General features: G+C 56.5%; 6 protein-coding genes across 6 annotated transcripts; 3 read left to right on the forward strand and 3 right to left on the reverse strand.

The window, feature by feature from the left end:
• Window positions 1–165: 165 nt before the first annotated feature.
• Window positions 166–2683, forward strand: PpBr36_02643 (uncharacterized protein; the record flags this gene model as incomplete). The annotated part of the gene is made up of 3 exons (XM_029889822.1): window positions 166–333; window positions 493–593; window positions 670–2683. 3 exons carry the CDS (start codon window positions 166–168, stop codon window positions 2681–2683), a joined length of 2283 nt encoding a protein of 760 aa, XP_029753777.1.
• A 133-nt stretch (window positions 2684–2816) lies between these two features.
• On the reverse strand, window positions 2817–3883 carry PpBr36_02644 (uncharacterized protein; the record flags this gene model as incomplete). Its single annotated transcript, XM_029889823.1, has 2 exons — window positions 2817–3671; window positions 3749–3883. The coding sequence occupies 2 exons, from the start codon at window positions 3881–3883 to the stop codon at window positions 2817–2819; spliced, it is 990 nt and encodes a 329-aa protein (XP_029753782.1).
• A 777-nt stretch (window positions 3884–4660) lies between these two features.
• Window positions 4661–5998, forward strand: PpBr36_02645 (uncharacterized protein; the record flags this gene model as incomplete). The annotated part of the gene is made up of 1 exon (XM_029889824.1): window positions 4661–5998. The coding sequence occupies one exon, from the start codon at window positions 4661–4663 to the stop codon at window positions 5996–5998; it is 1338 nt and encodes a 445-aa protein (XP_029753783.1).
• A 2307-nt stretch (window positions 5999–8305) lies between these two features.
• PpBr36_02646 (uncharacterized protein) lies at window positions 8306–9403 on the forward strand (the record flags this gene model as incomplete). The annotated part of the gene is made up of 1 exon (XM_029889825.1): window positions 8306–9403. The coding sequence occupies one exon, from the start codon at window positions 8306–8308 to the stop codon at window positions 9401–9403; it is 1098 nt and encodes a 365-aa protein (XP_029753780.1).
• Window positions 9404–11495: 2092 nt separating this feature from the next.
• PpBr36_02647 (uncharacterized protein) lies at window positions 11496–13244 on the reverse strand (the record flags this gene model as incomplete). The annotated part of the gene is made up of 1 exon (XM_029889826.1): window positions 11496–13244. The coding sequence occupies one exon, from the start codon at window positions 13242–13244 to the stop codon at window positions 11496–11498; it is 1749 nt and encodes a 582-aa protein (XP_029753781.1).
• Window positions 13245–13885: 641 nt separating this feature from the next.
• PpBr36_02648 (uncharacterized protein) lies at window positions 13886–15364 on the reverse strand (the record flags this gene model as incomplete). Its single annotated transcript, XM_029889827.1, has 2 exons — window positions 13886–14170; window positions 14294–15364. 2 exons carry the CDS (start codon window positions 15362–15364, stop codon window positions 13886–13888), a joined length of 1356 nt encoding a protein of 451 aa, XP_029753774.1.
• Window positions 15365–15402: the final 38 nt, after the last annotated feature.

Genomic DNA, 15402 nt, shown 5'->3' on the forward strand with positions numbered 1-15402 from the left:
GGTTTCTTTTGAGTCCAAGCCAAGTGCAACATAGTCAGTCAGCCACATTTTTTTTTGAATTTTCTTTGCGTCTTTGACACGGCGGATGAGAATGGTCCGTTTGTCAGTTGGCGAAGCGACGCACAATCTCCCAAGTCACAGTGCTCCGATATACCTTGGTGGTCAATGGTCATGATGGATTGGAACATCGTGGCACCACTCAACGGAGAATGGACCCTAGATTGTCCCCCAGATACCAGTTCCAACTCGGTGGGACCAGCTAGCGAGAACAGCACGAGGAAACAGCCCCGGGTTGCCTTGGCCTGCAAGCGTTGCAAGCGGAGGAAGCAGAGGGTAAGCGAAAGCCCAAGTATGGAAGCAGTTGAATGTGTTGAACAATATCGACTGAAGATGTTTTCTGTTTTACTGGCCATGTGCATATATATATGCATATGTATAAATATGCATACATATAAATATTATGTTCACTAGACTAATCAATCAATATGGTAGTGCGATGGCGCTCATCCAGTGTGCAGGTCATGCGAAAAGGCAAAAGTCCCTTGTATATACGAACGTCCCGTGCGACCTCAGTATCCAGGGGGAAAGTCACTGTGAGTGGAGCTGGCTGAAATATGTGCATCGCTTGGAGACGAGCAGGACAGTCTAACAAAGTGAACTCACTCACAGATACATTGCAGCACTAGAAGAGCGGATCGCCTTTCTCGAATCCCGCCTGCCCGGTTTCGCAGAAGACCATTTCGTCGCTGCTCCACAAGCTCCAGCCTCCCAGGCGGATCAAAACCCGCCACCTCATGCGGGCTCGACGATCAGTCCGATAACCGTGCCGGATCGTGGCGTCGAAGACGGCCAAGAAAGGGGGCCCGAATCTCCAGCGTTTCGGCGCAGGAGCCGACAGGATCCACTCATCGGCTCCTTTTCAGACGCCGAGTCTTCTTCGCTGGTGGATGGGGTGGCATATCTGTCACTCCGGGCCTCCGGGAGCGGCGATGGCGACACGGAGCCGTGCTATCTAGGCTCCACCTCGGGCGCCACCATCGCGCGGATGCTGCAGGCGTCCATCTTCGACAGCTCCAGGGGCAGACAGGCCATCTTCGGCACGGGCGAGTACCCGGTGGCTGCGGATGATGACCAGACCGCTGCGGCGCCAAGCCCCACCAGCCATGCGTCGGTAGTGATGGGGACGGCAGCGGCTTTTCCCGGTCGTGAGGCGGCGAGGATGCTGTTCGACGTCTTCTTCGACAGGCTCCATACGCACTGGCCGATCCTGGACCGGAGACTGTACAGCCACCTCTTCGAGAAGCAGTACGAGCAAGGGGAGCTCTCGATCCAGCAGCGCGGCGTCCTTCACCTGATCTACGCCATCTCGTCCCGCTTCCTGCAGCTGACCAACAGGCCGAGCGGCGTGCACCCGGAGACGCACCTCAAGGCCGCCATCCAGCACATGGACTTCATCCTAGAGCAGCACAACCTCGGAACCGTGCAGTTCCTCCTCCTGCTCGCCCTGCACGGCCAGAGATCGCCGTACGGGGCCGGGTCCTGGTCGCAGGTCCGACACGCAGTGACGCTGTGCATAGAGCTGGGGTTCCACCGGCGCCGGCGAACCGCGGCGTCGCCCAACGGCAGCCCCAGGGCGGTGGAGATGCGGTGCCGCGTGTTTTGGGCCGCCTACTGCCTCGACCGGCTGACCAGCGGCGTGCTCGGGCGCCCGTTTGCCATCGACGACAGGGAGATTGACGCCGAGCTGCCGAGCCCAGACCCGGACCTGCGCGACCTGACCGCCACGCCGTCCGGCACCTCGGCGCTCAGCTGGTCCAACGTGCTGCCCTTCATCCACATCGTCAAGCTGCACCGCATCCAGTCCCGCATCCACAGCCGCATCTACCGCGTCAACCGCCACGAGGCCCCAGCCCCGGCAGACCTCGACGCCGAGGTGTCGTCGCTGCAGGGCGAGCTTGACGAGTGGCGGGTCGGGGTGCCTCGGACGCCGCCGAAGCGCAGCGCAGGGGACGGGTCTTCGCCCGGGTGGATGTACGACCCGGAGAGCCAGCACCACGACAGCCGGGACTTCTTCGAGCTGCAGTACCACAAGTCGGTGCTGCTGCTGCTGACGGCGCTGCTGCCGACGCTGGACCCGCACGCCGACGCCCGCTTCCGCACCGTGGCCCAGTCGGCCGCCAGTGTGTGCGCCGCCTACCGCCGCCTGGAGCGCCAGCGCACGTTGAGCTACACCATGCTGGCCCTGCACTCGTGCTTCGTCGCCGGCCTGACCCTGGTGTACTGCCTCTGGCGGGGCGGCCGCCGCCTGCTCGGCTACGAGGCCCTCGAGGCCACGCGCGCCTGCTCCCAGAGCCTAGCCATCTTTGGCGAGAAGTGGCCCGGCGCCGTCAAGTACAGGGACGTATTTGATGCCCTGTCGGGGAGCCTGCTGCGGGTCATGATGACGGATGAAGGAGGTTTTGGTGGTGGTGGAGGTGGAGGTGGAGGAGGTGGAGGAGGAAAAGGAGGAGGAGAGAGGCTGCGGCTGGATTCGAGAGATTTGTGCTTGCCAGAAGACGAGGTTGTGGGTATGGACAGCGTGCTGTCGGATGCGGTGCGGAATGCCTTTATGGAGGTTGACGAGGAGGCACCGGGCGGGGCCGAGGTGTGGCAGATGTTTAACGAGATGGTTCAGGGGGACTGAAGGGAGTGAAAGTGAATTGCAGTGCTGAATGTGTCTGTGATTTGCATTCAAAAAAAAAAGGTCCATGGTATTTAATCAACGCTACTTGAAATCATCGTCCTGTTTGCCATTCTTTCAGTCCCCCCTCCCCCCCTTACGCCAACTGTCCCTTCTTGTATGGGAACTGCTCCTTGAAAGCTTCCGCAATCTCTGTCCTCGTCGCCACCCAAACACCCTCCTTGCTCGTGATGTACTCTACAAAGTTCTTGAGCGCAGTGAACCTACCGGGCCTGCCGATGATGCGACAGTGGAGACCAATCGTCATCATCTTCGGCATTCCCTCCTCGCCCTCCTCGTACAGCACATCAAAGGCGTTCTTGAGGTGGTTCTCGAAGCCCTCGGTGTCGCGGAACCCGGGACCGGCCGACAGGAACTTGAAGTCGTTGCAGTCGTACGAGTACGGCACCATCAAGCACCCCTTGGGCTCGGGCCTGTCCCGCTCCATCGGCAGGTCGGTCCAGTAGGGCACGTCGTCGGCGTAGGCGTCGCTGGCCCAGACCAGCTCCTCGCCGAGCTCCTCGTAGACGGCCGGCACGAGACTCCGGCTGTGCGGCGAGGGGCGGCCGTAGTACCAGCCGCGGGGCGCATAGCCCGTCAGCTTCTTGAGCGACAGCACCGCCTTCTTGATGTACTCGCGCTCGCGGTCGACGGGGAAGTCGTGGTAGTCGATCCACCGGTAGGCGTGCGAGGCCACGTCGTGGCCGCCCTGGACGCAGCGGTCCGCCACCGCCGGGTTGTGCTCCAGCGCCTGCGCCACCGCGTACAGCGTGAACTTGAGCCCGTGCTTCTCGAACAGCCGGAACATGCGCCAGAAGCCCACCCGGCTGCCGTACTCGTACTCGGACTCGACGCTGTAGTCGCGCTCGTTGATGCGCGGGTGCGCCGCCGCGTGCTCTCGCAGGTTCGGCTCGGCTATGCCGTCGCCCGTGAGGACTGAACGCTCAGCGCCCTGTTGCGTGGTGGGTCTCTGGTTAGCAGCAGGAAAGTTTCCGAGATGGTGGTGTCATGTCAGGATACGAGACTGACCTCCTCATAGTTGATGACAAAGGATACAGCAATCTTGGCATTGTTGGGCCATTTCAGTTGGAGGCCCTTTTCGCCATAGCCTTGAAAGTTGCGATCAAACGCGTAGTCGGGGTGGCCGTGGTATTGTTCGGGCATTGTGGGTTTGATTGATGGCCAATATAGTCAAGAGTAACTATGTCAAAAATGGATAGTCCTTATGAGGTTGTTGTAGACGGTTATATCAATGACTTGGCCTTGACGTCAAAAGTCAAGACACAAAGACTATACAGTTATACAGGTAGAAATAATCAATCATGTACCAAACAACACCATCATGACTGCTCAGGCCAGATGTAAGCTGCTGCAGAAATACAAATACACCTCGATCGCCATCGGAAGATTGATACAGTGTCCCGAAAAGGGTATGACAATAGTCTTATCGGGAATGCGATATGAGTGGGCCTCCTTAGTCGATTCCCCCTCATGCGTTACATCGCCGAGGGCTTTCCGCCTATCGGATGGATCGATATCACTTTGTTATCCGCACCATCTTGTCATCGGGAGCTCCTATCTATCTTCGGGTTCTGCCATGCCGTTGAACGGTCGGAGTGGTCGATCTATGTGCATGCACGCCAAGCTCCCCCCCGCGTCCGGTGCCAATCGTACTCGAGTAAATCGAGTAAATTGAGTGAATAATTCGACATCTCGACTCGGTCAACATCTATCTTATGATTCTTATCCGGAAACGGCGTCACATAATTTTGTCTCAACTAGCTCAAACCACTACACGCATACCCATTTTATTGTTTGCATTGTTTTACAACTCTACTTGGGTGTTTGAACAACAAAGAAAATCATAGAAGCCAATTCTTCTGCGTATCATTCACATATTCACGTATACACTCTCAGTTTACAGCCACAACCCCGCCCGCGATGCAACTAGAACCATATCGCTTGACGGCGTCCGAGACTCTGGAAAAGGTTCGGGCTGGTGAACTCACAGTCGAGAGATACACCCAATCGCTGCTCGACAGGATCAAGGACCGCGACGATGCCGTGCAAGCCTGGGCCTACCTGGATCCCGACCTGGTGCTGTCCCGGGCCCGGGATCTGGACCGCATCCCCCCGGAAAGCCGCGGTCCACTGCACGGCGTCGCCATAGGCGTCAAGGACATCTTCTACACCAAAGACATGCCGACGCAGCACAACTCCCCCATCTACGCCGACGACGCGCCGGCCGTCGACTCGGGCCCCGTCGCCATCCTCCGGCAGGCGGGCGCCCTCATCGTCGGCAAGACCACCACCACCGAGTTCGCCGCCACCGTGGCCGGGACCAAGACGCGCAATCCGCACGACCCCGACCGCACGCCGGGGGGCTCGTCTTCGGGAAGCGGCGCCGCCGTCGGCGACATGCAGGCGGCCCTGGCCCTCGGCACGCAGACGGGCGGGAGCACCATCCGGCCGGGCTCCTTCAACGGCATCTACGCCTACAAGCCGACCTGGAACGCCGTCAGCCGCGAGGGGCAAAAGATCTACTCGCTGATCCTCGACACCCTGGGCATCTACGCGCGCTGCGTCGCCGACCTGCAGCTGCTGGCCGACGTGCTCGGCATCCGGGACGACTCCGATCCCGAATCCCGATCCGCCTTCTCCGGCGGCGTCGAGGGCGCCAAGTTCGCCGTCCTCAGGACCGTCGTGTGGCCGCAGGCCGGGCCGGGGACCCAGGCCGCCATGCAAAAGGCCGCGGACCTGCTGCGGGCGCACGGCGCCGCGGCCGTCGACGAGATCTCGCTGCCGCCGGACCTGGACGCGCTGCCCGAGTGGCACCGCGTCGTCATCACCAGCGACGGCCGCAGCGCCTTTCGGCCCGAGTACGCCGCGGCCCGGGACCAGCTGTCGCCGTACCTGGTCGACCAGGTCGAGAACGCGGCGGCCATCACGAGGCGGCAGCAGCTTGCGGCATTTGACGCCATCGCGGCGGCCAGGCCGCGCGTCGACGAGATCCTGGCGAGGTACGACGCCGTCCTGGTGCCGAGCGTGCCGGACGAGGCGCCGTCGGGTCTCGAGAGCACCGGCAGCGCCGCCTTCAATGTCATCTGGACCGCGCTGCACACCCCCGTCGTTAACATCCCTGGCTTCATGGGGGCGAATGGTATGCCCATTGGCCTGTCGCTGGTTGCTCCGCGCTACCAGGACAGGCGGCTGCTGTCGGTCTGCGAGGCGGTCGGCAGGATATTCGAGGCTGAGGGAGGATGGAAATCTGCATTATAGTAGATTAGAAAGCCGTATTAAACAGGACAACATTTAAATTTGTTCCCACTTCTACAACCCGTCTTTGTTCAAACTGTATCGAGCACTCAAGCTTGTTTTTCTATTTTTGTGTGACGGCGTGGCATTTTATGTCTCGATATCTGCTTCACCCTTGGCTCAAGACTTGAGTTCCAGAATGACCTTTGCAGTCAGACTGGTATGGTGGTTTTTTATGGCTCGGGACACAATCACAACGTCAAGATTGGGCGCAAACTCTGCCAATTTTGGCCAACATTGGGCCCGGTTGGTGATAGACATCTTCTATTTAACGATTAACCCAGCGGAGAATGGATGTCATTTGAAAAAAAAAAGAAACTATTGATTTTTTTTTCGTCCAAGCCGTAGCGTACACCCAAGGTCGTCGAGGAGTATCTATCGAGTCAAGATAACAAAATTACAGCTCCGCATTGAATTGCCAGATCCTCTACCATAATCCGTTCTGGCAAGTGGCATTTCAACTTGCACTTGACGATCTCTTGGTTGAACGAGTCTGCGTTTGTAATGTAACGTTGCAGTCTTCCAGGTTCTCGTGATAAATCATGGGCTAATTTACACGGCTTAGCCCTAGGGTTAGTGAGCGCTTGAATCCGTAACATATTCTCTGAATATCTGACCTGACTGTACCTCAGCCATACACCAGGCTCTCAACTTGGCACGAATACCTTGGGTTCTGCAAGCGTAAGAGCGACCTGATGGCCTTTCATGGCAACATGTGCATCTGCATCTCAACAGCCAGATGTGAATCTGCATCTCAGCAGCCAGCGTTGCTAACAGCCTTGGCCGTGAAGAAATGTGCTTCCAACTGAGAATGCCTCTAACCACCACATGATGATATCAGGGCCGGAAGCCTCGCAAAAACATGAAAAGAGACTATGCCAAAACATTGTAATTTCTGCTTGTTTATAGCCTACTGCATAACTATCTATTTACAGATTGTAATCGGGTTGTATCTTTTTTTTTTTTTCCAACCTAGAAGCAATATTCTGTTGTGGACCTGCAGCGAGACAACGGCAAGGCCAACGGGCAAAAAAGAGTATGACTATAACGTATCAAATTCATTCCCCTCTAATCAAACGTGACGAATGTGGAGGCAGTGGCAATTCAAACTGCAAAGCGCTCCGTGTGCAACGAAAAGCCTGGATATGGAGCAGTTGCAGGGTTACGTCGTGCGAGGGCGCACAACAAACAAAAACAAACGTCCAAGACTTCAAAAATCTTCAAGAACAAAAAGGCAACACATGCGCATCGCCGTCACACTGGAGACACCAAGAATCGAACTCGGGACCTCTTCCAATCAAGGCAACTCGGTGTTGCTAAGGAAGCATTATACCACTAAACCATATCCCCATCTGACGAAATGACTCGTCATTTGTTGATGGGGGCCCGCTTCTCGTGGAGATTATGTACGTAAGATAGCAAGCCAAACAAGGTACTGGTGGGGAGTGGGGCTCGGAGTATTTAAATCTGTAATACGGCATAATGGTAGTCTGTCTTTACCGTGACACACTTGTGTCTTTTTGTATATTTTGAATCCATGCAACAATTCTGTTTGTTACTCTCGGAATAACTAACCCTCTCCAGGTATGGTTAGCTGCAGGCGGAACGAACTTTGTGGTGATCGACGCCAAGCGCTTGCCTCGGTCAAAGAGTGTAAAGCGGGTCCAAGGTACAATGCCTCGGGCGGCATGTATTTTATACTGTATTTTTTGACAATCCGTGATTACGGCCTTCAAAAACAATGACGGCATTTTTCTTGGTTCGTCCCACCCACCGTCTGACGAGCTGAATACCTCATTGGTCACAATAACACCAAAAGCAGCAAGATGAGCGGTTTGATGCAAGAAACTGCTGACAGTGTCAGACACCAAATCTCTCGCGGGAGTCGCGGCTAGACAACCACGACCCAACGAACCAGTTTCGCAGCATACGGCATCTGGCCAACCGGGTCAACCATAGGCCAGGGAATGGCTTGGTGTATGGTACCTGGGTCAGCAACCCTGCAAAACAGGACAAATTAGTAATAGGAAACCCCGGACCTTCCGGCGCATCAAGACCCCCTTTCGAAAAAACGGTCTGACCCGCATTGAAACCTGTCCCTGCCTGGATCCATTCCGAGCGGAGCGCCGTCAGGAGAGATTTTAACGTTAAAACCCCGATGCACTCTTCCTCGACCCCCAAACCCCCTTTTTCTTTTTCTTTTTTTTTTTTTTTTTTTTACCTTTACACAAGATAGTTTAGCTCCCTACCAGTGATTTCGACGTTTGGACCATGGCGTTGGCTACACTCCGCGAAAACAAATTTGACCACAGCGGCGACCAGACCACGTTTTACTGGTCCACCGGTCCGAGGGATGGTCCCCTCGTGATCCTCATCCACGGCTGGCCGGCCAACGGCGAGACGTGGAAGCCGCAGCTCCTCGCCCTTGGCGGCCTGGGCTTCCACGCCGTGGCGCCCGACACGCGGGGCTATGGGCGGTCCAGCGTGCCCAAGGGCGCCGAGGCGTACGCGCTCGAGCACCACGTGTCGGACATGCTGGCGCTGCTCGCGCACCTGGGCCGCGACAAGGCGGTCTGGGTCGGGCACGACTGGGGCGCGGGGCTCGTGTGGGCGTTTGCGGCCATGCAGCCGGAGAAGTGCATCGGCGTGTGCTGCATGACGGTGCCGTACGCCGTGCTCGGCCAGGGCGTCGACTTCCTCGCCAGCCTCTCCAACCGCGACATCTACCCCGAGGACAAGTTCCCCTACGCCCAGTGGGACTACATGGCCTTCCACAACGAGCAGCCCGAGGCCAGCGCCTCGCAGCTCGCCGCCAACGTCCCCAACACCGTCAGGGCCCTCTACCGCGCCGGCAGCCCCGAGAGCTACCGCAAGCCCGCCTTCTCGGCCATGCTGCGCAAGCTTGGCGGCTGGTTCGGCAGCCCCACGGCCGAGGCCCCCGACGTGCCGCTCGAGGCGACCCTTTTCGCCAACGACGAGCCCGCCTACGAGAGGATGGTGGCCGAGTTTCAAAAGAACGGCTTCGAGGGCCCCAACGACTACTACCGCAACTTTGACAGGAACCGCGACTACCTGGCCAGCGCGGCAAACGGCGGCCGCCTGCGCTTCCCCGTGCTGTTCATCGGGGCGCAGTGGGACAGCATCGTCGACACGACCATCTCGAGGCTGGCCGAGCCCATGAGGGAGCTGTGCGATAACTTGACCGAGGTGACCATCGAGGCCGGGCATTGGGTTGCCTTGGAGAAGCCCCAGGAGACCAACGCGGCTATCGTGAGGTGGTTGGTTACCAAGCTCCCTGTTCACTTTCCGGGCTACTGGAAGACCCCGCTTGTGACAAAGGGTGTAAATTGTGTGGACAACTGTAGGTAGTCTGGTGATGTGATTCAGATCAGACCGGACTTTGTACTCTTGTAGCAGCTCCACTCCAATCTCTACGCTTTTGACGCTATATACAACCAGAATGCTGCCAGTGATGTGCTTCTTTTTGGTCTTTTGGTCAAGCCTATGATACTCTTGTGAAGAAGGGACAAAAGAGGATAAAGATCAAGACCCCCCAAACCCATAACGTTGGGCTCCACATCTCCGACCCCCCTAAAGTCCGGCCCCTAAAAATATCTACTCAGCCACGTCAACCCTTTGTTTTATTTTATAAATATCTAGACGAACTTTTCACTTTAGAACTTGCATTTTGAAGATTCTTGCTCCAAACTTTCCAATGAAACAGTACACTGAAAATCAGCTTCTTGCTGCCATTTCTGACATAAGAAATGGCAAATCAGTTCACAAAACCTCGCAAAAATGGGGTATTCCTCGGAGTACCCTTCACGATCGTCTAAAGGGGGCCCAGTCAATTCAACAAGCGAAAAGATTTTGTCAAAGGCTTTCACAGGAGCAGGAGACCTATTTGGCAGATTGGGTACTTGCGCAGGCCGCGTTAGGCCTTCCGCCAACGCATCAAGAACTACGCTATTTTGCGGAACGAATTCTTCAGGCCGCCGGAGAAAGAAAAAGCCTTGGGAAACATTGGGTTAGCCGTTTTATAGCCCGATATCCAATTTTGAAAACCCAAAGGCCCCGGCGAATAGAAAATGCCCGGGTTAATGGGGCTACAACCGAGGTAATTAAATCTTGGTGGTCCTATTTGAAAAATCCCGTTATCGATACTATAAAACCGGCCAACCGTTGGAATATGGACGAAACAGGTATAATGGAAGGCAAAGGATCTAATGGCCTGGTGTTAGGGCGTAATAAAATCCGGCCATTACAGCGAAAAGAGCCTGGAACGCGGGGTTGGACGAGCATAATCGAATGTGTATCAGCTACGGGGGCTGTTATACCTCCCCTCGTTATATTTAAGGGGAAAAACGTACAGCAACAATGGTTTCCAGCTGATTTAAGTCCTTTCGATACCTGGCAATTTCATGCAACAGAAAACGGGTGGACAAATAATGAAACAGGTATCGAATGGTTAAAAAAGGTGTTTATTCCAAATACCCAACCTTTAACTCCTGAAAAGCGTTTATTAGTTCTCGACGGCCACGGATCACACGTCAGCGACGAGTTTATGCTTGTTTGCCTCCAAAATAATATTCAGCTTTTATATTTACCTCCTCATTCGTCGCACGTTCTTCAACCGTTGGATTTATCGGTTTTTGGGCCGTTAAAGGAAGCTTATCGACGTCACCTGGGATTTGTAAACCAGTTTTGCTGTTCAACGGTTGTTGGGAAACGAAACTTTCTACTTTGCTATCGAAAAGCCAGATCAAAAGCATTTATAGCAAAAACCATTCAATCTGGTTGGCGTACGACGGGGTTATGGCCGGTGAACTTGGCAAAACCACTTTTAAACCCGTTTTTATTAGAAAATAGCAACGCCAACGTCGAAAAAGGTAGAAATAACGGCTTCCAAAGGGATAAAACACCGGAAAGCCCAAACCAAAAAATTAACGACCAATCTTTACTTATTTGGAAAACCCCTAAAACGACCCGAGATATTCGACTTCAACTACAGGAAATTTCCCGGTCCGAAAAAAGTAACGCCACTTCACGGCTTTTGTTTGCAAAAGTCCAAAAAAGCTTCGAAACCAAGGATATCTTATTGGCTGAAGCTCAGCAAAAAATCAGTTTGTTAAAAGCAAAATTGGAGGCGGTACGGCCGGTCAAAAGGAAAAGGGTAATTCCGGATCCCAACGAGCTTTTGGTCAGCAAAAAAAACGTTTATGAAGCACAGGAAAATAATAGGGACTGTTTAGAGGATTTGAACGATGGAGAAGAGGTTAGCGAACCGGGAGAGCCTGACAATGATTGTATTATTGTGCGTTGATAGGTTTACATTTAAATCGGTTTATAAAAGGGGTATTTCGTCGTTACATTTTTCAAGGGGGCCGGACTTTAGGGGGGTCGGAGATGTGGAGCCCAACGTTATTCCAAGCCAGCTTTACAAATCCTTGAAGAAAAGAAATCAGGACATTTCTACAGCAACACCTCCCACCCGGAGCGCCGGGTCTTGAAGCAGCCGCTCCATGGCGCCCTTCTCAAGACACAAGCTGACATCGAGCGCCCCTCCAGTGCCGTCCACGTCGACGACATGCAACAGCCCATCCATGTCGGGCATGATGGCCTGGACGTTTCTCGCCGCGACGCCGCCGCGGCCGCAAAAGTCCAAGCTGTACGCCCCGAGCCCCTGCCACGACGTGGCCAGCGTGTGGCGTCGCCCAAGGAACGCCTGCCACAGGCGCTGCGGGCTGACCTCGTGCGCGGCGTCGTGGACGTGCGCCGCGACCGCCTCGGGCGTGAACCTGCCGACCGTCTCGCGGATCGAGGTCGCCACGCCGCCCAGGAGGGCCTCTGGCGACGACGAAGACGAGGACGAGGAAAGCGCCAGCTCGCCCGCCTTTTGCGTTGTGTGCGCGATCAGCAGCGGCGAGCCGGCGAACCCGTCCGGCAGGGGAGGGGAGAAGCGCGAGCGCAGCCCGAGCGTCATGTCGAGGTAGACCTCTTCGGCCTGCTCGGTCGGGCCGGAGCCGGCATACCGTGCCCTGTTGATGAGGATCCACAGGTGGGCGAGCATGGCGTCGAGGCGGGAGATGCGTGGCGGTGGCGGTGGCGGCGGCGTCGTCCCGGCCGTGTTTGCTCTGGCCGCCTCCTCGGCGGTCGTCCTGAGCAGGGCGACGGTCGCCGCGGGGAAGAGAATCTGCACGCGCGTCACCGGAGCTGCCACGTCCCAGGACGGCCATGGGGGTTGCTGGGATGGGCTGAGCGGGGATGCGTCGTCGGTGGCCGACGGTGGAGGCATCGTCGCCTCGGACGACGCGCGAGCCCAGGCCGGGTAGCCCGGTGCTGAAGAGTCCCACCAGTCGTGCCTGTGCATGGGCAGTGCGCGGGCGGTTGCGATCTTGTGCTGATCAGGGGTTGATTCTTTGGTTGACTCCTTTGACGGGACGAGGCCCGCGAGTCTGTCCATCCGATCCGGATCGAACAGTGGAGGAGGAGGCGGAGCAGAGGAGAATGGCTCTCCCTGCCCATCCGCACCGGAGCCCAGCATCTCCGCTCTGGAAAAGGCGGCCCATCTACGCATGAACCAGATCAAACCGATGGCGTCGGCGAGCGGATGCGCCATTTTAACGCCGACGGCGAACCCGCCGCAGCGGAAACGGGTCAGCTGGATCGCGACGGACGGAACGCCGCCTGTTATGCCGAGAGACGAGAGGGCCACCTTGATCGCAGGCAAGAAATCGTTCCGAGGCAGGTCTGTTGCGTCCCAGATGTGCAGTCGGTGTCCGTCTTTGCTAGAAATCTGCGCCAGGTCCCTCCTGTCGATCACCACGTCGGCCACGCCGGCGTCGTACTCGGCCGTGACGAGCTCGACCCCCGGGTCGTAGGCCGTGCCATACTCGGCTACCAGACGGCCGAGGTGGCGGGGCACAGCCGTGTGCCTGACCTCGTCGGCCGTCGCCCACCGCAGCTGTCCGGCGAAGTGGCGATAGTCGTTTAGGGTGCGGGCGAGCGATGTTTGCAGGGCCGGGAACACGTGTTCCTGTGGCGCCGCATTCGGCTTGTCGTAGAACCAGATGGCGGCCGTCAATGCGAACCTCGCCACGGTGTTGTCGATGATGGAGAGCCTGGCTGTGATGGGATGCGATGAAGGCTCCTGTGGAAATACTCTTTGCGTGCTGAGGACGCGAATACTGCCAGAGTTGTCTGAACCCATTTTTTTTTGGTGACTCGTGAGTATGTGTGCAGTTCGTGAATGAACGACTGCGTCGCACTTACAAAAACATGGTTGGCTTGTTCCTGGAAGCTTATAATGCGGGGTTGCACTTGTCAGTATTGGTTCCAGGGACCCAATGATTCATTTCGTGTCATCAATCTTGGGGGTCGTTTGGCTCCGCTTGACCTCTGCAACTTGATTCCGGTAATACGGGTCAATCCTTGGTCCGGTCCGCATGTGCTATCAGTCCCTCATTGATCTACTGTGCCAGAAGCCAGGCAGCAAGGCATCTGCGTTTGTATCGCGTTACTTGCCCCATAAGTGAGTGTCCCGACGCATTTCATCTGTGCTCACGCTATCAAGGAACCGGAGCCAAGTGTCGTTTGTAGGTGCTGTCAAGTCTTCTTTGATATAGGAACAGCCAAGCACCCCAAAGATTGATAGATAGTCTTATCAATCTCACAGAGAAACCTCAACAGGTGCCCGTACTTGCAATCCGCATCCTGTATGGGAACCTTTGAACTCGCAACGCAGCCACAATTCGAGTAAATATCAAAGCGACTGTTCGCCATGAGTCGAATATTTAATACAGAAAAGTTGTAGTCAAGGAGCCACCCCACACCAGGCTGAGTCTAGCCCTTCTATCGCGACGCAAGCTCCAAAACAGCCTTCTCAATCTCTCCGATCGCATCCATATTTTCATTCTCCTTTTGGAGCTCCAGCGCTCGCTTCTTATAATTCGGGTCTGAGAGAACCTTGTCAACGGCAGCCACCACAGCATCCTTTGCTGGCCTAGCCGTCTTGAGATTGACACCCAATCCCGCGTGTTCCATGCGGGCTGCAACTTCACCCTTGTCCTTGGCTTCGCCCGCAATCACCATCGGGACGCCATTCACTACACCCTGCATGAAGCCGCCGTAACCGCCCTGGATACAATTTGAATGTCAGCTATTCGTCTGTGTCGAAGTATGGCCGATACAGCACTGAGCAACGTAAAAAGCAAGGGGGAAGAGGGAAGAGGGAAGAGGGAAGAGGGAAGAGAGTCTTACGTTGGCGACAAAGACGTCCGTGTGCGGCAATATCTCGGTGTAGGGAAAGTAATCCAGCACCTTGACGTTTCCGCCCAGGCCTGCCTCCACCTCCTCGGGAAGCTTGGCGTCTTTGACCCCGAGGGCGCCGACGACGAACAGATCCTCCCTGCCGCTCAGGGCCTGCAGTGTTGGGATCAACAGTTCCGTGTAGTCAACGTCGACCGTTCCCTGCGTCACAAACACCAACTTCCTCCCTGCCCGGTCGTCCAAAAACCTCTGCAGCCATTCTGCCACCTCTCCACCCTTGCGCGGCGGCATGGGAAGTCCGCCCACGAACCTGTAGTTTGGCGACAGCTCGCGTCGGGTGTACTCCAGGCTGGGGCTGCAAAGCTGGACGGTCAGGTCCGGCCTGTCCAGCCATTCGTCGGTCAACAAGCCCGTGATCTGCCCAGTGGCACCCAGCTCGGCTATAATCTTGTTGTAAAGATCCTTGGAGCCCCGCATGTCTTCCACAAACACTTCATACAGCTTGCGCATCTCTTCCTCGGAGCAATCGGCCGGGTTGACGTGGGAGCCGAGCGGAGGGACGTCGAGTCCGGAGTGGAAGTTCATCGAGACGTTGAAGCCGATCACGGGCGGGAAGCCGTCCTCCTCGAAACCCTTTGGCGGCGGCGCGCCGTACAAGAAGGGAGCCGTGCCTGTGACGGCCATGTCCTGAATCACCACGATCTTCCTCCCTGGATACTCGGCCCTGGCAGTCTCGAGCGGGTCGCGGACCGCCTCGACGAACTTTGCCATGTCGCGCACAAACACCCTCTGCATCTCAAAGTCGAACTGCTTCATGCCGCGCGGCACGTCCGCGATCCCGTCCATGATGGCCGCGCCGTGAATCAGCATGGGGTTCGGATAGGCGAAGAAGCGCCGGATGCCAGACGCCGTGGCTTGCTCCTTGTACTGGTCGCCGGTCACGAGCCAGACGTCATAACCGCGGACGGCCAGGTGGGACATGGCGCGCAGGACGGGGCCGGCGTGGCCGTCTGCTGGGTAGGCCAGTGCCACGATGAGAGGCTTCTCTGCTGCGGATGACATGTTTGTGGTTGTTTGCTTTGTTTTGCTTGCGCTGGAAA

Source organism: Pyricularia pennisetigena, chromosome 3 (genome assembly GCF_004337985.1).
Source record: "Pyricularia pennisetigena strain Br36 chromosome 3, whole genome shotgun sequence".
Classification (NCBI taxonomy): Eukaryota; Fungi; Ascomycota; class Sordariomycetes; order Magnaporthales; family Pyriculariaceae; genus Pyricularia; species Pyricularia pennisetigena.